This window comes from Solenopsis invicta, chromosome 13 (assembly GCF_016802725.1).
Source record: "Solenopsis invicta isolate M01_SB chromosome 13, UNIL_Sinv_3.0, whole genome shotgun sequence".
Classification (NCBI taxonomy): Eukaryota; Metazoa; Arthropoda; class Insecta; order Hymenoptera; family Formicidae; genus Solenopsis; species Solenopsis invicta.
Window position 1 is genome coordinate 8,220,845 of NC_052676.1, and position 21,954 is coordinate 8,242,798.

The window sequence follows — 21,954 nt, forward strand, 5'->3', positions numbered from 1 at the left end:
GATAATGCAATAATGAATAATAAATAAAGAGAGCTATTGATAACAGTGGAATATGAAGTAAATTGTAAAATATTATTCATTTACAATCTTTATTTAATAACTTAAATATTATTATTTTAATTATAGTTTAATTATATTTTATTCTTTTAATATACATATTACATTAATATTAAAGTGAGCTTTATGATATAGTGCAAAAATGATTTTAATTAAAACTATTTTAATTAAAAGTGCTCTCTCTCTCTTTCTCTCTCGTATTAGAACAAAAAAGCAAATGCGTAAATTAAAACATTATTACAAAAGTTACAAGTATAAATTAAAATTAAATTTTTATTTGTTAAGTCATTTATTTTATTTATGAAATTTGAACTATACCGACAAGTGATATTCTAAATAACAGTAATATACATATATGCAATTAATTATATCAGAGACAAAATATAACTAATAATGTAATTAATTGTATTGTAATATTCGAGATTATTAATTTATTAATTACGTTACACTTAGAGCGAGTGAAGGTATAAATCATCTATTTTACATACAATATACATTATGAATTGCATCAATTATTTAATTTGATTAATTAGTAAAGTTTGGAGGGACATCGATCTTTCTTATCATTCAGCGATCACTCAATTTGGCGTAATTAGTATTTGTATTGAGTGTCAATGTAAAGGCTTGATTCTTTTTCACATTATTTGTATTTTAGTGTATCCACATTGGCAGATATTATGGGAAATTATATGGAAAAGTAACTTTAAGAGCTGTTTATCACAAAAAATTTGTTATATTTGAAATATTTGTAGCTTCCTTGTACCAGAATGTATCTAAAGAAAATACCTGTGTGCAATTATAATGTACAAGTTTTGGAAAGAAGAAATGGTAGATGTTGTAAAAAATCTTTGTGACAAATTTGAAAAATTCCCAACATTTTTTATGGCATCAAACATTTTTATTCCTTTCCGAAACTCGCAAATTCTAATCGCAAATATATTTTTTAACTCATCTTTACTTATACAAAATAGCACTATAAACAACTCATATCAACTTTTTTGTAAATAGTTCTTGAAGTCAACTTTTTAGCAATATATGATTTGCCATAATATCTACCAGTGTCGACTTACATATATTGTAATAAGAATTTATGTTTGAAAAAAGCAGCCAAAACTTTTAAACTCATCTAATAGTCTTATCTAATCTTATCTTTCTATGTAAAGTTGTCTAGAAAGTTGTCTATAATCTAGATAATTATTTGCATAAAGAAATATTAGCTGTTATTTTATTTTTATTTTTAGATTATTAAAATATCTTTATCTTATGAAAAACCAATTACAATTATCTAAAAAACCGTATTTCTTTATATTGTCTAATTTGATAATAAATAATATTTTAAGTTATGAAAGATAGAATTATGTTGGAAGATATTAAATTTTTAGAAAATCTATAATTATAAAGTAAATAAAAAACCATAAAACATTTTACAATTAGTGTGTTCGGAATGTGCTGGGAGGACTCTTTAATATACCGGAAACTAAACACGTCTAAAAGAATTGTTTCAGACAATAGTTGTTCGATTTAAAAAGATTTACTTACTAATCCTATCAGTTTGACGTTGGGTGGTGTTGCTAGGTAAAGTCAAATCAATTTTTTTTTTAAACAATATACCTTATTTTTTCTTTCAAAATCCAATAGCTGGTGACTTTTCAAAACATTATAATGAAGTTATTTTTCATTAAATACTTTCCGAGTTATGAGGCTTGAAAGTTACAGTATATTGAGCCTTATAACTCTGAAAGTATTTATTGAAAAATAACTTCATTATAGTTTTGAGAAGTTCTCAAGATCGATTATAAGAAAATGCAATAAAATATAAGAGTTTCTCCTTGATTTAAAAATGATTTTTATATGATTTTAATAGCGTTAGACAGGGTTACACAGACATTTTTGTCGACTGTATCACTTTCAAATCCTATTATAACTTTTGTATGAAAGATTTCTTCCGGAACTGTTTAGTTTCTGAAATATTAAATGATTCCGATATTTTTCGGATACCATATTTATTATTGCATTTTTTGCAATTAATCTCTTTACATATTTAGTATTACAATTAAATCTTAACATTACAATAAAAAAAAAAGACATTTGAGATTAATAATAAGCTTTTGTGTAAGTATCTGGCTATAGATAGGGAAAAGGGAGATAAAATAACATAATAGACGAATCATTAATTTTTCAAAGTTAATAACAAATGACGAGTCAAAGTTTGATTCATTATAGATTTTGGATAATAATAAAAAGTAATTATTGGTAATTTAATTTGTCCACAAAAGATAATATAATAAGAAATGTGTTTTGCATAACAAATGTTGCTGCATCTATATTTTTAATATTTATTTACAAAGAATAGCATAAAAATATGAAATTATTTATATTCCATTTAAAATGTATTTACATCTGATTTATATTTATCTAGATAATTTTGAATTATCTAATGTAAACGAAACATTGAACATAACGACCATTGGCCATTAAGCGACCATTGACCCCAGGTCGAGAGGATGATTTCCAGTCCTCCGTCTCCGAAACGAATTCCATGACAAGGATAATAAAGACTCGTTAGCGCTCTGCGGATTCAGCGGAATACCACTAGAGAAAGTTGCCCATTTATCGACTTCTTTCTATCTTGATTGCGCTCGCTTCAGCATCCATTCTTCTCAGAATGTCTCGAAAAAGTGAAACGCTACGAATTAATGTGAATTACAGTTGCGGACGATGGAAAAACAACTTATGCTGCTGCTGATTTTAAAGCGACGGACTAACATAAATAAATAAACTGACGTAATTGAGTTCATCTGAATCAATTCGTGATTGACAAACTGATATAAATTAAAATAAATTAAAGTCATAAATTTTTAAACGACAAATTAATGCATAGTGGTATTTCCCTCACACGTACATATTATAAATTAAATAATCAGAATCAATGTTTACTGAATAATTAAAAGAGCTAGATGGAAAGCTGTAAATTAATAAATAATTTTCAGTTAAAACTTTTATTTCGTAAAATATTGAAATCATACGGCACATAGGAAACGGCAAATCCATTGAAAAAATTTAAAAATTTTGGTAAAAGCGCCAAGAGATTTTATAAAAAAAAAAAACGTGAATTAGATATATAGTTTTCTCATTTCCGCAATTAAATACCTCTTGTAGTTAAGATAGCTCATTGAGAGAGTTTCGCGAGCAAAAATCGTTCCGAAAGACGCAAAGATTTACGATGGGATCGGTTGGTTACCCGGCCATCTTTGAATCACTGGTCTCCACGGAGATAGGTGGTCGGCTCGTTTCTCTCCATCCGAGCTTAAAAGTATTTCCTTGCTGTTCTCACCGCTCATTTGAACTAATAACTCGCGCGCGATTTCTCCTGAGGGAGGAGGGTGAAAGGAAGGAAGGGAGGGTGGAAACGGCCTTGAGGGTACGGCTGCTTACAGGTGAAGCGACCCAACCCCATGCGGTACCGGGCTTTTCCCAGCAGTTTTCCGGCCGCGGAACTTTCGAATTTAATGCAGTTACTGTCTACCATAACATATTCTAGAGCTTTTAGCGGAGTTGACGCGAAAAGGGGTCGATCTCCGAGGCTCTTCCAAAATACGTGCAAATTATCAAAATGAAATAACGCCAAAATCACATCGTATCGTTCCGCGATTAAAGTTGGCGTTGATGAGAACGTCAGGTTAACAAAACGCTCGTCATACAAAACATTATATTAATATCTATTGTCTCAAGCATGATAATAATTACAATTTTATACAATTAAATAATTAGTATTATATTTGTAATCATTATTTGTAATCATTATTTGATACCTATATAAACAACACGAAATATTCTTTAAGGAATTCGATCATTTTAAATTTCAGTACAATTCTTTATATTTTATTTTAATATTACGTGAAGTAATTTTATTTTAAAAATATAGTTTTATTATTCAATAATAATTTTTCCATTTTGAAAAGAAAAAATATTAGATCGAAGAAACAACGAATACCTTTAAAGAAAAAATTAAAATTATTTGAGTTACTTTTATTATCAAAACAATCATAATGTGGTTTCAGATGATAATTATAATATTAAAAAGAATACTTTTTGTTAAAATTTAAAATAAATTACAAATTTTAGTACATACAATCATATCGGAATAATGTTACTTTAAAAGCAGGTGTTCCATATTATCTACTTTTTGCAAAATGTTGTTTCCTTATTTCTAAATCTATGTATGCGGATGTGTGTGTGTGTGTATTTAAAAGTATATAAATAATGAAACATATGTTTTAAATAATCAAGGAACGTGGTAGCGTCTCGCTCCAAGTAAACGCGCAATGAGAAAGTATAAACGTATAAACATTACTCTGACTTAAATATGTATTAAAACTCCTAATTTATGTAAAACTTTTAAGAAATAAATTAATTATAACATTTAATAAAGTTTCCAAAATATAAATCCAACTTCAGTAGAGTAAAGTTACCAATATTGGCTTACCACTTTTTTCTTGAATAATATTTCTTAAATATAAACTGAAGTAAAGCTTTAAAAACATAAATACAAACTAAATAGTTTTCTATTAAACGATATAACAATTTTTATAATACTGTTTTGTATTTAGTATTAATTAATGTTCTTGCAACAAACGCAAAAGAGCATTTGAGAAATTGAACTACAGAACTGGCACAGTAGTAATTGCAGAATTTAAATACGCCCCTCTTTGTAGGGAAAAAGTTAATTGTAAAATAAATTGATAAACTAAATAATAAAATACATTTTTATATATTGAACCAACAACATTTATGAAATAAAGAGAATAAAATTAAATTCCCTCAATTCGTACATTTATTTGATAAAAATTATTAGTGCACACGTGGATTTGTTTCGTGCATGGCTATTTTTCTTTAAAGGATTATAGTATATGTGAAAAAATTCATGAAACATCTGTCAATACTAAAATTGACGATTTTGTAGTTATTGTCTATTCTTACAGAAAAATATACCGGTTTATACTGCACAGAGATTTTATATTTGAAACTGCGCTACGAGAGAAATATGAGAGAGAAAAATATAAATAAAGTAATTTTAGGAAGCTGCAAACATATAAAATGATTTAATATTAACAATAATATACTCATTGTTATTCAAACAATGCAGTTTTCAAAAAAAAGAGTCGTGTAAATTTTATTCCTGTTTTTCACAAATTTGTATTTATCAAATTTTATATAGAAAAAAGCCATGTAAACTCATTATTATTTATTTTTCTTAAATACAAATAATATTTTATAAATTAAATTTTGTTTAAGTGAAACCTATATACTGGAATTATCCTAATAAGAAAATATAGATTAATATGTAAAAACATAACTTAATTAAAACGTAATTAAAGAATCCTAACGATTATACCTAAATTTTAGTGCTGATATTTTTTTTATGATTTTATATAAATTTTTAAATTTACCAAAATGCTTTCCAATAAATTTTCGGGTCTGAAACACAGTTCTAAGTTGAGTAATATAACATGGGTGTTTATTTCATAAATTATCTAATCTGATCAAGTTCTTATTAGTATTAATTCAGTGCAATGTTTAGTTTATGAGAAGAAGAAAAAGTCGAGCTTTTTAAAAAGTCTGTGCCAACATTAGTGATTTTCCTTTATCAATATTTCCCATCAGTTTAGTATTCCCTTAATTAAATAGAACACATTCGTCTTAATTTGATAATACTGTTTTTTTTGTGCACGCATACGTTGTCAGGTTTTATATTTAAAAAGTATACTAACAATAAGAAAATCAGTGATAACAAATGGAACAGAGGAATTTGACAAGAGTTGACTTTTGCCGCTATATTTCTGCGGCTTTAGTATTAATTATTAACCGCGTTCGGCAAGGATTGCCACGGATAAAATCATTTATTAATCGTCGAATAATACGCACGAATGGCAGCTCCATTATGGAATCGTCGCGTGCACAGGTTTCCAATGCAACCAGATAATGGCATTTCGTCGAAATATAAATACCTCGTTTAGCTTCACCGGCGTAAATAACTGGTAATTAACAACATTCGTTAGCTTGTTTTCTGCGGTTTTCATAATTTTTACGTGTATTAGTAGAAGTATACTTTTAATTTCTATTTTGCGTGCAAAAGTTTAAAAAGCATGTCCTTAAGTCATCGAATTAATCAAAGAAGGAAATAAAATTTTTCGATTAATTAAACAAACGCTTGTTTTGGCGCAATAAGTATTCACAATAAATTTATCAGTATTTCATTATTAAATTTTTTTGCAATCTTAAACTCACCAAGATTTTAGTTGGGTTTATTGTGTTTTATTAAAAGAGTACGTGATTAAGTATGTAATTATACATAATCTTAGTTTCACATTTTACTTGTAGTTCCTATTATTTTAACTTTAACAATTCAAAAATCCGGCTTGAAATGTTATTTCTTTTAAACGTAATTAGAAAGTCTCAACGGTTGTAGCTAGAGTGAATTCAATTTAAAAATAATGATGTTAACAAGCCTCTAATACGAGGTTCAATCCCTTCCTAAGATGTTATTCTTCTCCATTTGTTACTTGAGGAAAGAGCTTTATTTATTGGTTTCATTATATTTGATAGCATCATTAAATCAAATCTCAATTTAATATTATTGTATTAGATACTATTCTCGTTCAATTTAGAACTGTTTCAAAACCAAAAATTTATCGACGTGCAGTTTAGTAAATTTAAAATTGTACATAAAATCATATAAGAAATATCAGCTCCAAGATCTAGCTATGATAATTAAGATTTTTTAATTACGTTAAAGTTGTGTTTTCACATATCGATCTATATCTTCTTATCAGGATAATTCCAGTACATATGCCGCACCTAAGGAAAACTTGATCACTTATCAATTATTATTTACTGTATTTAAGGCAAATAAATTATGTCAATAAAAACTTTACTGATACTCTATACTTGAATACGTCGGTTGTGTAGGTCGTATGGGTTAGACAATCGTAATTGGATAACATAGTAGAGTATGCCTACACTTGTACTTTTTGTAACTCTGCATAGAATACTACTTTTCGACCAGAGAGAGTATGTAAATCGAATCATTGCACCGCACTGTACTTTAGCATAAATTCCGCACAATAAAAATGCATCAAGCGGAAAAGGCATACAAGATGTCAAACTAAAGATAGAATCTGCAAGTTGTACAGTTGTATTTTGCTCGTATATCATTTTTTACTATTCCTCTACACTTAGGTATTATGAAGTAACCATCAGGACTTTTATATTTCCTATAATCATGCATGTCGTAATATATGATTGAGCTACTTGTTATATTAAGAAAGTGATTCGATTCGCAATAGTCTCGTAAATATTAATGTTAAAATACTGAAATCATAACAAAGTGCTAATACAGCATAAAGGCAGGTAACAGAGTGACTACGACCAAATTACTATCATTTATTCTTTTTCTTATTATATTTCTGCGGCGTAAATACCGGATCTGCGGTGTAAATACCGGAGTTACTTTATTATGTATAATTATCCTTTTTTTTCCCTTTTGGCCGCGATGTCTAAAGAAAAAGGTACAGAAACTCGTCTCCTGCTATTAATAAAATTTTAAACTTGACTTGAATTCAAAATTTGACGCCCCGAGCATCGACTAACTTGACTTATGAAAAGTTTATTATTTGCGCCACGCTTTTGGTCAAGTTTATTTTGTGAAATAAAGTTGTGAAATAAAGGGAATATAGCAGTAAAGTCACAGTACGTTGCAAAAGATTAGATTTTCTTCAATCTAAACAATCCGTCGAACCGTGACAAATCTTAATAAGACCGAGAAAAACATTAAAATCCTTTTTCGCAGCGCGACCAACCTTCACTAACTTGATAGATGCTACTGAAGGAAAGATGGGAGGGAGAAAGATGGCCATCACCGTGAATAAATAACGACGGGGCCCGCACCAGCCCTCAAAGTACTAAAACCCGATAGTGGATGTGGAAAAATAAGGATGGATCGCCCGATCGCGGCATACATTTAAGTACACCCCCGTACGGCGGCGAACAGTGTTTGGAGGTAACTGTCTCGCGTGGTGCGGGGCGAGGGGGTGAAGTTCGGGGATTGAAGAAATGGCAGGGACGACGGGAGAAATAAAAGTCGAAAGCCTGAGCGAGCTAGACGAGGCTGTGAGAGAAATAAAAAGGAATTGTCATCGTCCGGGTGGCTGCAACCACCCTTGTAACCGCGCCGTGGATGTTCTCCTCCTTCCACCCACGCTTTTTCTCCTCCCTCCCTTCATCTTTCCCTCTCACAATCCCTCCCTTCCTTCTTCCCTACCGCGCTCTTTACAACCGCTGTCATTTGTTTTTACGTTTACTCCTCGTCGTTCCTGAAAATCCTCCGCGAGACCTGTCGCGCTGCGAGATTTCGTCAGGAAAACGGGAAAGATAGAACTCTCGCAGAACAAGGCTATGAAGCTCCTCGGGCGCTCAAAAAATCCATGATTTTTTGCAACATGCTTTATATTTAGGTAATAGGGCTTTAATTACGTCATGTACGCATTTTATAAGAGAATATAAAACCATTAAATGGTATAATAATCTACATAATTTCAGTAACAAAGTAATGCTAACTAATATTGCAGAATAGCTATAATAATATAACTAATAAAGATACGAGATATCCTAAAATTTTGCAAAAATTTTTGGTTGAAAATTAAAGAGAACATTTTAATTAGAATAAAAACAAAAAATTGTATTTCTAACAAAAGGTGAGAAAATCATATAATTTATTAAACATTTTAATTAATAACAAGATTTTATACTATAATATTTAAAAAAATTTTTTTTAAATTAACAAAGAGAAAGTTAATTATAACGAGCAAATAACACGATTTTGTTTGTATGTAATTGATAATTTATTTAAATACAGTTGGACGTTTTGGTTTAACTTAACCTTCTTCAGCCAAAATTATGAAACAATTCTCAAAACCTTTGCATTATTGAAAATAGTTAAAACTTTGAACAATTCTCAAATTATATTTACATTATTTAAAACAATTGATTAAATATCAAACGTAATAAGCCACATTACAGATTTGACACAAAAAGTATACACAAAATCAAGATTAAAATCTTGTTTAAATTTACAATATTTTCCTATTTAAAAATTTTTCTATTCATAAATTATTATGAAATTCCTATCTAAATTTTAAAAAAATTAATTTTTGTGCGTATATAAGCGTATTTTAAAACATGAGAAATTCTAAAATTGTATAGAATAAGGTTGCCGATATCGCACTGGCTCTTAAATTGTACCACCTCGCGTATAAATTCAACCACAATACTTATACACTCTTTGTGGGTTTATTTGAAAACTACGTAACATTATCATCATCCCTTGTTAAATTTAACATGTTAGAAACAATAGAAATTTTGTTATTCATATTTATAAGAAAATAGTAATTTCGCTGCTATTTTCGACACATTTTGTAGCTTGATTGCAAAGAAAGTAAAATAAATAATCTAAATTTTGATAATTTGTAATAATCACAATATTATTAAAATTAGATTAACAAAGTTCAAATAACTTTGTGTTCTTTACAAAATGCTATAGTCTCCTAAATTATACCATGTCTTAGTTTCCTAAATTGCACTATTGCATGGTTATATTAATATATGAAATCAAATATAATAATTATACAGAGAGCATACATTGTAACAATATTGTCGTAATGTAGTAATGCTATTGAATATTATTGAAAAGTTATCGAAATGATAACATTGAGGGAAATTATATTTAGTTTACGGTATTTATCTCCAATATTAATAAAGTTATGCTTGTCTAGCGCATTTTTGCTCGTGAAGAAAGAATCTAGAAAAAATGTCGTTTTGCACCAGAACGAGTAACATTAACCTATGGTGCGATTTAGGAGACTGGTTGCCTAAATTGCACTGTTTAGAGGCTTTCTAAAATTCGCCATTTAAAAATTTATGGCAATGTATAAAATTCTAAAAAAAAATAAATATGAAAGGAGGAATGGTGTACTTTATTATGACGTAAGAAGATTAAAAATATTCCTCATAATTTTTATGTCAAAAGTGGTGCAATTTCGGCAACCTTATCCCAATTGAAAATCTCAACTAAAAAAAACAACCTATTCAACATAGCTTATAGTATCACAGTAGTGATTTTCTTGTAAAGATCTTAAGTTCAGAATATTATTTTTTTATTTTTATACTAATTAAATACAAGTATAATTTTAATTTGCAATCAAAAGCTTTTCCAAAGCTGGAGGACATCTCGTGCTGTTTCCTTATGAAACCATGTAATTGGAATCTCAGACATTAATTCTCTTAAATTTTTCATTATTTGCGATATTTTCGAATCACTATAAAGAGAATAATCGTTACTCACGTAGCGTTACGTTGGAGGGATTCACGATCTTCGAACAGACTCTGAAGAGCCCCAGCTTGAATTTCACACTAATCGCAGAATTTTTTGGTACGTCCGGCACGGCGAGCTTCTCTTCAGTGTGTAACCAGGTTGGACCCGAAAGAGCGACGCCGAGGGCTGCCAGCGCGGCGAGGCCGCAGACGACGCCACATCTGGTCAGCCTGATACCACCTGGGCCACTTGAGCAGCACATCTTCGTTTCTCAAATGGCCTTCAGGGTGACATCGTTAGCGAATCATCTATTGGACGTGAGGGATCCTCTTCGATTCACCGCCCCGTCCTGCATGGCCACGATGTCTCTCCCGACGATGTTACGCCTTGACGTACTCGTTAAAACTGTACTCGAACTTTTTGCTTTTCGGAGCAAGACTGAGAGAGCAACGAAGAGCTTTAAGAAACTTGCGACTAATTCTTATCTCTTCTCGTTTCTTCTTTGTTGTTTTAATATCGCATTGCTCCCGAGAGAACTCCTGCGTTTTCTCGTGACTACTTTCGAGATCGTCAACAAATTCAGCTTTCCTTTAGGAGAAATTGAAAATTATCGTAACATTCCTTTTTCGAATTTCTAAAGACCTGAGCAGAAAGTTGGTGCAATGTAATAGAGTTGTAATCGTAAATCCAATGCACAAACAATTAACTTTAATCGTAAATCCTATCGATGCCGTTCAAAACAATTGACATTAATCGTCAATCGTATGGCATCGATGGTACGTTTAATATCAATTACTTATACATCGGACTAGACTTACGACTCTGTTACTCCCATCTTTTTGCTTAGATCCTAATCTAAATTTTTTAAGTGTCATGAAGTGAAAATTGAAATTGAACTATTTGAATTATTTGCAACTCTATATGAGAAAATTTATTTCTGTATAATTGATATGAAAAATTCGTCTGTTTGTCAACAACTTCAATAAAGTTTTTTGAGTGTATAGTACTTACTCGTATTTATACTTTGGTAGAGCTTGGTAGAATTCAATATTTAGGCATTCTCAAGAAAATGGAGTTTTATTAGCAACATTAATCTATTACTTTTAAAAATTGATAAATATATATAAAAGCAGAGGCTCAAATGATTTGATATCAAATAAACGAGGATTATAAGAGCCAAAAGCAAGATGTGTGTGCTTATTATTTGCATCAGTAACTCGAATAAATGAGATTGGTACAAACGTTTCGACATAGGATCAAGTAATTATCAATGTAATAATTGTCAAAGTATAAAAATTGTTAAACCGTAATACTCTGCTGGATTTTCATATGCATCGATGAAATTCCAAAATCAAAACTCTTATTTCATTTAATGTGTCTCCGTTCGCAAATCCTCTCGCTATTATTTTTTTTCCGTAAACGATAAATGATTTAAGAAATCGTAATATGTATTCCTTCAATAACTTTTCGTAGAATCGATTGGCGTAATCAATATTCTTCTACAGTAAATTGTTACCATGTCTTAAAACTGACTTTTGCAATGTTTTTCGTGTCAGAAATATTTTTTCATGCTTCGATCCCAATTTCTGATTGCTATTCTTTTGTTAATCTCGCTTGTTTAGCCGGCGGCCTTAATATTAGAAAAACTTTTATCGACATTTCCTCGCGATTTCCTGAATATTGGATCTTACGACTTTACCATACTATAAGTATGAGTGAATATTACACACCCACGAAACTTTATTGAAATCGGTGACGATAGACTTCCGGGTTCCCCTTGTGAATAGAACTACTAATACGAGTGACTTTTATTCTTATTAAAATGACAAATCGCTCGAATAATTGCACAAGCTCAATTTTTACTCTTCTGGAGTGACGATTTTCCTCTACGAGGTTCGGAGAGAAAGCGTATCAGACAGGTGCATGCAGTAGAATTTGGAGTAGAAAGGATTTCGGGAATATTATGCATGTATCTATACGTGGAATCAGAAATGCGAGGAAATACGAGCGTGTAAAAAGGAAACTCTGAATTCTTCTGAGAGGAACGACGGCCGTTAATGGATTTCGCGTTATGTGGGGAAGCCATTAAAACGAACGTTTCGCTCGCGCTCACTTTCGAAGAAATTAATTCCGATTGCCCTTATCGCGGACGGCTCGAAAAAAGCTCGAGGGAGCGGAGGAGGCAGAAGGACGGCCCGCCATTATCACTGTCACGTTTTGCGCGTTTGGGATGGATGGAAGCGAGAGTTTTTGACATTTCCGACGAATTCTTTTATCCGCCAAAGAGGGATAAGTAAATCTCGCATATTCACACGCGCGTGCGTAAATAATCCTTCCCTAATAACGAGTGTTTCTAGAGTGAAACTTTGTGAATATCCGATCTGTGAAAATATCTGACGAACTCGCAAATTACAGGCATAATAGGATTAGCGTCACCCACATAGACATAAGGTTCAACTTCTTTAAATTTCTCATTCTTGATTATTTAAAAATTAAATTTTATTAAATTTTATAACGAATTTGTTTATAAATTTGTACACATGTATCTGGCAATAACAAATACGACGTAATTATGACCAAAAACGTACTTGAGGAGAAAAAGTACGCTGCGTTTCCAAGCGGTCACCCATTCAAGTAGTCATAGTCAAGCATAGCGTCTACCGATCAAAAACTGAGAAATACTTCGAGTGATTCATAACGTACCTACCAGCATAGAAAGGGAAAATTCCATACTATTATACATTCTTCCTACGAATATTTTTAATAGAATAGTTTAATATTGTTATAAAAATATGAGAATTTGTAATATAACTTTGAATATTCATAACTGAATAATAAATTCTTTTGTGTTCAACGAAATATTCTCTAAATTTGACTTTTCAGATATTCAAATTTTATAATAGAATATTTTATTATGTACGTGCGATAATATGGAAGAATAAAACTAGATTATTGGAATTGGATTATTAGAATATTTTTTGGTGGAGTGAGGGAAGAGAAAAATCCAAAAATCTTCATAAACTTTGGGTGAATTAAACCCATGAGTGTAGAATTTGGCTACTGAAAGGTGCAGTGCGACTATCATTAAAACCATTCCCTTTTTCTCAGCTCATCTTGAGGAAGCGGTTCTGAGGTGTTGACAAAATAACATTTCATGAATCACTTCTACGAAATACAATATAATATGGCTGATCCAAGCGTCACATTAACAATCAACGTAGAGGCACGTGCGCAGAAAGAGATTCCGAAAAGAGAGAAATCCCCTTATTAGAACATGTGAAAAAGAATTCTTTTAAAAACATAGTTATTTTATTAGAAATATTTATCTTTCTAAAGAAAACTGCTACGAGTATGATATTTAATATTTTTAATTGAAAGTCTGAAGATTTTGATAACAAACTAATTTACGCTAGAATGTTTATTAAAAATTATAAAATTTAGTAAAGATCTTGATTCTTACTTACATAATTTTATATGATTTTGCATGTACATTTTCTAAACGATAAAATATTTGTTTAACCGTTGAGGTCACTAGAAGTCCAAAAGACCTCAAGCTAATTTTAAAGGTACACAGACCATTCAAAATCGAACAACTTTCTATAAAACTAATTTTTATCTGAAAATATCTATCTTGAAAATACACTCCTCAATTTTTGTTAAATTATCTCAAAAATTAAAAATTTTATAAATATTTTCGTAAAATAGTCAAATTTTTCAGTTTTCTTTTATTTGAATTTTTTTGTTATAATAAATTTTAATTAAAAAAAAATATACTGAATGATACAAAACAAATCTCGAGGTCCAGTAAAATTTTTGCAACAAAATACCAAAAAGCTGGCAAATGGCGACTGATTTTGTACAGAGGAGTCCAGTGGACCCCATGTGACCGTTATGTTATTATTTGGAAGTGTGATTTCAATGGTGATGTTATTATTTATGTTATGTTATTATTTGGAAGGGTGATTTCAATTAAAAAACCTATGTAAAATTTAAATAAATTATTATGTTACATGGAATGATACTAATGCCCTCAATATACGTGGAGAAGAATTACTAAAACCTTACCATTTGTGTCTCATTTTTTTGCCCTGAAAAGCTTCCTACGCTTTAATGCGTAACTCTTAAGGGAAAAGTGTTCCAAACTTATTAGCTGTATTATTAACAGATGATGTTTTATCAGTTACTGATGAATGATGAAGTATCATCGGTTACCGATTCAATTAAGATCATTTTATCGAAACACTTTTCCTCAAAAATAAAAGGATGGATTATTTCTTTCGGCCGAAGCGCATCTTGTTGCTTAGTAATATTTTCATATCAATTATTAAATAAATATACTTTTTAGATTTATAAACTGCATGTCGATACAATTGTCGAGTATAAAATGCCAAATAAAGTAATAAAAATGATACCTCTAATTAATTTGATGGTTGAAAATAACAATTATAAGCATCTTAGAAAACTGTAGAGAACTCGGCGAGAAATATCATCTCAGCTAGTGTGTCTCAAGTTAGAATCGATGAGGAGTGCGGGAAAAATTGAGGAAAGCGTTCTTCGATTTCGCTACCAGGACTCGAAACCAGTACCGATGGCATATCTCGGGCTATGCGTATCGATAAAATTCACTCTTCCCTCCTTCCTCTCCCTTCCGTTGACAACGAAATAATAGCAATAATTGCTTCCCGGTTCGAGCACGGAACAAGCGGCGAGCCGCGAAAAACAAAAGAGAGTAAAAAAAAAACACAAAAACGCGGAAGTATCCATTTTGCGGCGCAATGTATATATGTCTATATCGACGCGACGCCATAATAGGTGCGCGAGCGCGCGCGCGCGCTCGATTTATGTTCGCTGCAGATGGCAGTTGCAATTACAGCGTCATTCTTTCGCTCCGAACTAATTAATTGAAAAACGGCGTACCTCCGCCGCGCCGCGCCGGGCATTTCCCGGAGGGCTCTCGACAGATTTCCGGTCTTGTTAGGAAGGAGTTTCGAGTGCTGCTTAAGTCTGTTCCGCGTCTTTTTCTCACCGCTCGTTCCGCCGCCCCCTTCCCACCTCTTTCGACTCCTTCCGCCACCCCCTTTCCCTCCATCCCTCATCGCACCGTCCTGAGTATCACGTAATTAAAAGTTCGAACCGACCGCGATTCACGCGATCTACGTAGTAATCTAAAAGGGGGACACAGAGGGCCCGCAGCGTACTTCCTTTCTTTTTCCTTTTATAATTACTCGTTCTTGAGAACTTTGACCAGCCAAGAGTCCAGAAATTCCATAGCGGGATTTCTGCACTCTCTCCTTCACGCCCCCCTCCCTCTCCCGATCTCTCTTTCTTTCTCTTTCTCTAGCGACTAAAGGATAACAGAGAGAAGTTCTGGCAGTTTAAAAGCCCTTCGTTATTCCCCCATTTCCATCCGTTTTTAGCATAAACACAGATGCAACAAACGATCTGATTAGTGACACCCGTATTTAATCTTCCTTTAAAAAATTAAATTCGTTGATAAGTAATTTATAGTAAAGCTAAGTTAATTTAGCAAGCCCAACTTAACAAAATTAATTTATAACGCTTTAATGGAATAATTAATTTTTATTCTGATAGGAAAACACAAATTTTTAGAACGCTGAAATTGTTGTTCGGAATTTTCACTTTTCAATAAATATTATAATTAATAATACGCTAAGAAAAAGATAATAATAGTTTAACCGATATTTATTAAAACTTTGGTTGAAATGACTTCAATTAAATGTTAAGATAACTAAAATTAATTAAATGTTATTTTATTTTAATAACTATTACTAAACAATTGTCATGCTTGGTGACATTTGTTAAATATTGTATGTACACCAATGTGTTGTACAAAATTAGTATAGTTATAACAGAAATTTTTCAATGTACGTTACACTTTACGCGCGGTAAATATATTTGTTACAAGACTTACACATTGACGCTGCAATAACGCGCCGTCGCTATCGTCGATTAAATACATGTTTTCAAGAATCCAAAAAATAGTTAAAATGGTGAAATCAATTGGCTCGACCGCGCCATCCTCGCTAGCGTGTTTGAAAACGCATTCCATCGACACTTTCAGCGACCAGCCCCAACCGGCATCGACTCTGTTTTATTGCGGACACATTCCAGTGTCGGAACATCCGGCCGAATCGAACATCAGGGGTGCGGCGATCATCGATAAAAATGGTTGTCTCGTTGCGGAACCGGCAGACAAAACGGTTGCATACGTGAGCATGCGTCCGTCCATCTCTTTTCTTCTTTTTTTTATTTTTCTCTCTTTCTCCCTTTTCGTCCCCGACGTACCGGCGAGTCGCGCGTCTGCGATGTTCCCGCGGTTTGTCGTTATGCCGTAAGCTCTTCAGAACTACAAATGGCGGCGAGACAAACTGAATAGACAGATAAGGGATGAATGAACGTCTCTTGGCGAAAAGAATTTACGGAGATATTCAGATTATACTGGCGCGGTGTGTTTCAGCTCAAACTCGATTCCGCGGGGCTCGAACTGTCGGCCGCCCCAACGTCTATTTGAAATTACATGAAAAGTTGTACTATCGATTTGTACATTCGAAATTCTTATCTTGCAACGGCAGCCTTTAGTTTAACCCTTGGATGAGCAAATCCCTTTTATTTTGTGAACTGCTTACTTGCTTTTTACATGAAACTTTGCTTATGGGACAATTGATAATTTTATTCGAACCTGAAATCGAAAATGAAGAATTCAAAATGACGGATCCAATATGGCGGGATAAAATTAAAAAAAAATCTGATTAAGTATCATAAAATTTGATTTAAATATATCTTTAACATTTTTAAGTAACATCATTTAAATTTCAGTTTCCTTTTGCTTCAAACTCATGCTAGCCGAGTGAGATTATAAGTGCATCATATCTTCTTAACTCTGATTGTTATACAAATTCTTTGTTCCCAGGAAATACAAAGTTACAGTTATATAAATGTTTGTTGTAATTTTTCACTCAATAATGTAACTGTTATGAAACACACTCGTTATATAACAGTTATATAACACACTCGTTATATAACAGTTACATCGTTGAGAAGGAAATTACAACTAACATTTGTATTACATGTAACTTTGTAACTTGGTGTTTGCTAGATTACTACTTACAATGAATTTTGAATTTTGATATTTTCAGGTTACATTCAAATGTAGCAATTTTAAGAACTCCTCAAAAGTAGTTTTATGATAATCAGATTACTTTTCTTAATTTCTGCTATATAGAATTTGGAAATTTATAATTTGGGGGTCAGAATTCATCAATCATAAAAACCTTAAGGTTAAAAAACAAAGATTACCATAAGTATAAAATTTGTTAGCAAGCTTCCTTGAGAGGGTTAAATTCCTCTTAACGCGCTATCGATAACTCGGCAAGTAAACAAACGGCACGGTTCTAGAATCCGAAGCGATCGTGTGCCACACCCTTGCATAGCTATCATTAACGAACGGTAGCAGGGCACGCAGCCGTGCTAATTAAGCTCGATCCAGGCGCACGGCTCGGTTACGAGTGGAACGAGTCACCGTAAAATCGCGCGCCGAGGGCGAGCGCGCCGGCGCGCGACGATTTTTTCCGGTTTCCGCGTCGCGACGACGAGCGATTTCCGCGTCCATGGACACTAATCAAACCTGACGCGACGCGTCGGGCGCGGTGACGGGAAAGAGCGCGTTCGTTAAAATCTCGTCCAGGATTTGCGGCTCGCTTCCGACGAAGTAATTTCGGCAGTGTGTCGCCTCGCACATTTCCCCGGGAGACCCATGGGAAATTACAAATTACACGTTTTTCAATTAAAAAACGGCAAAGTCGGCGCCGCCCGCCGGGAGATGCCGGCGCAACGTGAAAATTTCGGATCCTCGATCGCAATCGAGGAATTCATAGAGAAAGAGAGAAAAGTAGAATGTACGAGAGAGGGAAAGACAAAGGGAAGAGAAGCGAGAGAGGGAGAGGAATGCAATTTAAAACGATTGCGTGGCGCAGAAAAATATTTGCTTCGCACAAAACAATTCCCGTCGCGCGGGAAAATATTTACCTTGCATTAGAACGATTTCGCGGTGGATGAATGTTTTAACGTTTTCGAGAGGCACGCACGGTTTTTAAACGCCACGGCGGAGGATACATTGCCCGCGTAATTTTGTTGTGCGCATGCATCCAACAAGTTCTTTATAATAGAATATATTTGTACGGGGCGCACAATGCGGCGTGGCGACATTTTGTATCGGGAACGAACGTCCGCGTGTTTAACTATGTGACGTTTTGCGAAATACGCGCTTTCCACTCGCCGCGTAATAATTGCGACATTAAAGAAAGACGGACGGCTGCCCCGCCGTGCCGTGTCGTGCCGCTCAGGCGATATTTAAAGCCCGATAGAGCGCAGAGAGAACGAGGGGGATTGAAAATGCGCGGTTCGGCGGCGTACATTCGTAATTCAGATCACCCTGTACATCTCTTTGAAGTCATTACCGACGTGTCAGTGTCAGACGACCGTCCCTCCGACCCTCTGAGCGGAAAAAGCGGAGAGCGCCGTCGCGCTGTGCCGCGATATTTTTCTACTGTCACGAGCGACCGCTCGTCCCAAATCCTGGTCGGAACCATAGGGTCCTCTTGGTGAATGGTGGACCAGAGGGTGTGTTTCGACCCTCGAGATTATGCCGGAAAATCCGAGGTTTCTAAGGTATACGAATCTAAGGGTGTCAACGTCATGTAAGATCTTTTGATTAATAACACTGAAAACGACATGACGATATAAAATAGAGCCTTATCGAAGACTGCGAGGACAAAAAGTTACAAAAACGCAATAATTGAAATATTGAAATCGTCGAAGGAAAATCGAAATTTCGATATCGACGATAATAAAATGCGAACAATGTAAAGTTGTCAAAGTTCAAGTTAAGTATTTGAGAGTTAAGAGTACACTGGGAGGAAAATATTTGTGAATATAATTGAATGTCAAATGTGTTAATTAGACTAACAGCATAATAATTGCAATTATAATTACAAAAATTTTAATAATTATAGTCATTTTTATTTTAATTACGATAACTGTAGTATTTTTTTATTATTGTAACATATCGTACGTTATTGCGTGTTACACTGACGAAAGTATGACTGCAATTAGCATAATTTTGTTATAATAAATTATAATCGTATTTCGATGCCAGTTACATTTAAATTATGATAACTGTAACAACTTTTTATCATTGTAATACAATGCAACTCATTATGTGTTATACTAACGAAAAATGATAACGATTATCATAATTTCATTGTGATTATAAATTAAGGTCATTTTTCGGTGCCAATTACAATTAAATCATGCCAGCTGCAACAATTTTTTCATAAGTGTGATACATTGTATGTTATTATTACAAACGTTATAGCAATAGTAATTGTAAAAATAGAGCTTCTGACCATAATTACTTTTATATTCAATTACAGTTACCTTAATATCAAATACTTTCCTCCCAGTGTAGATGAATCTAAAAATTCGAATAATTCAAATGAGATTGCTTCATATGAAAATGTTTCATGTTGACGTTTAATAACGAAAACTATTATAAAGATGTCAGGATCAACTACAGACATGTTGATGTGATCATCTATCTCTAAGATATGATATTTTTGAGAATTTGAAGAGAAAATATTAATGAATCTAATATTAGAAAAACCAGGCTTGCAAAATGAATTTCGTTACTATGTATTGTTTCTTTTTATTGAAAACAGCTAGTCTTTTGGTCTGAAGAACTACAAGAGCAATGCAATCTTGAGATAGCAGGTCTCGGGAAAAGAATTTGGAAGAACGAAGAACAATCGTATGGGATTAAGTACTTCGGAAAAAGAGTTGTAGACAAATCTAAGGATATACCCGAAAACTGTAAGAAGTTGGTAAATATTTGAGAGAAACCGAGTGCCGAACGACTCGACGTAAAGTCGGAAGATCAGCCAATATTTAAAGGACACCAATAAAACGTCTAGAGCATCAAGAGTCCAAAGCGCAAATAGGAAAAGCGAAAATCATGCGGATCTCCTGTTCATTCGCGAAACTCCACGGAGCACTTTTTGAAAGTGCTTTCTGAATCCTCATTCCTTAACATCGCCCGTAATATTAATGGCTCGTATTAATAACCGGATCATTCTTTGTTTCTCGGACTTACTAGATCCCGCAACTTACTGTAGCGCGGAATTACTGAAATATCGTCGCGAGCCGAGCACGTCGCGGATGCCACGGTTAACGAAGAATCCAAGGATTAGGAGTACAGTCCCGCAGGGTGGGAAGAATTCGCACCCATCTTCGTGAGATTTCGTGCGAAGGGCAACTCAAATATCGTCATTCCTTAACATTAATGACATTAGCAGTCCACATTTGTGAACCGATTAATTATCCTCGATGATATAAAGTGTGATTAAAGTTGATTTTGGACGAACTGAGAGTATATGCGAGCTCGTGAAAGAAGAAAACAATGCTCCGGTAACTCGAACCCACCTCCGAAGGTGTAACACAAAGGTGTCTTAAACGTAGCTCTTCTCGTTGCTCAATATCGATCTTAACAGCATCAATAGTCGTTGCTCATTATCCTTGCTCGTTATCAAGAATCCGTTCACTGGTGTACGATCGGAAACTAAGTCGCGCTAGATTGTTGTCGAACACGTCGCGGTGCTTCGTTATGAACACACGCGCACGCTCGCCCACATGTTCCTCGGGGATACAGCGTGGAGAGTTCTTGATCCTCGGATAATCATGCCGCACGCGAAATTATCCGCTGATTGTCGTAATTCGATCGCCGGAGTTAAATTAGCGACGCGCGAAGAGTGCGGAGTTGTCGCGTTCAATCCGCACGACGGCTGGAGGCGTACTGGCCCTTCGTAAACGTGCACCTCCGAACGAGGGGTGGTGAGCGTCGCGACGGCAGCGGAAGAGGGCGGAAGCGGCGCCGGGAGGGTGAGCGCGACTGAGCCAAGAGGGTGTGTGTCTCGCCGCGTGTCTGTATCATCACGATTTTTTACAACGATCTTCCGTAGAATCTCATCGGGAAAATTGTTTGAAATTATTCGATTTTGTTTTCAAACTTTGCCTATTTTATAGGGAAACCTAGAATAAGAGATGTATTTTTGTACGGATAAAACACTTTAAAATCAATTTCACATACCGAATCTTTTATAACAAATTTGAGACAGAGCGCAAATAATTTTGTATGATTTTCAATAGTATTTATTATAATATTATTTTGTTAAAATTTTGAAAATTCTCTTTAAAACGAGGTTTATTTAATCTTAAGCTTTAAAAAACTTCAGAAACATTAGAATGTTTTTATTAATAAAAGGAGAATATTTTTATTTTACACAAAATTGATTATTTATTATAATAAATTAAAAGAGTATGAAATTAATTAGTAGTTTTAGATCAAAATCACAAAATTTCAATTGACAGATCATCGAATATAGCAGTCATTAAATAAATTACTATTATCAATAGATGCATTTGTATTTTCTAAACTTGGTAATGATAAAAGAAAA

The 21,954-nt window shown here is 33.4% G+C and overlaps 1 protein-coding gene across 3 annotated transcripts in view; it reads right to left on the reverse strand.

The window, feature by feature from the left end:
• LOC105203259 overlaps positions 1-21,305 on the reverse strand; it is a 227,517-nt gene extending 206,212 nt beyond the window's left edge. The window contains exons 1-2 of one of the 3 annotated variants that reach the window (XM_026136793.2): positions 20,924-21,305; positions 10,457-10,864 (exon numbers count right to left, since the gene is read on the reverse strand). In XM_026136793.2, coding sequence (XP_025992578.1) covers positions 10,457-10,688 — 232 coding nt within the window. In that variant the 5' untranslated portion in view covers positions 10,689-10,864; positions 20,924-21,305. Of the gene's footprint in view, positions 1-10,456; positions 11,069-20,923 lie in introns of all 3 variants that reach the window. The other 2 variants (XM_011172034.3, XM_026136792.2) reach the window with 2 other exon arrangements.
• Positions 21,306-21,954: the final 649 nt, after the last annotated feature.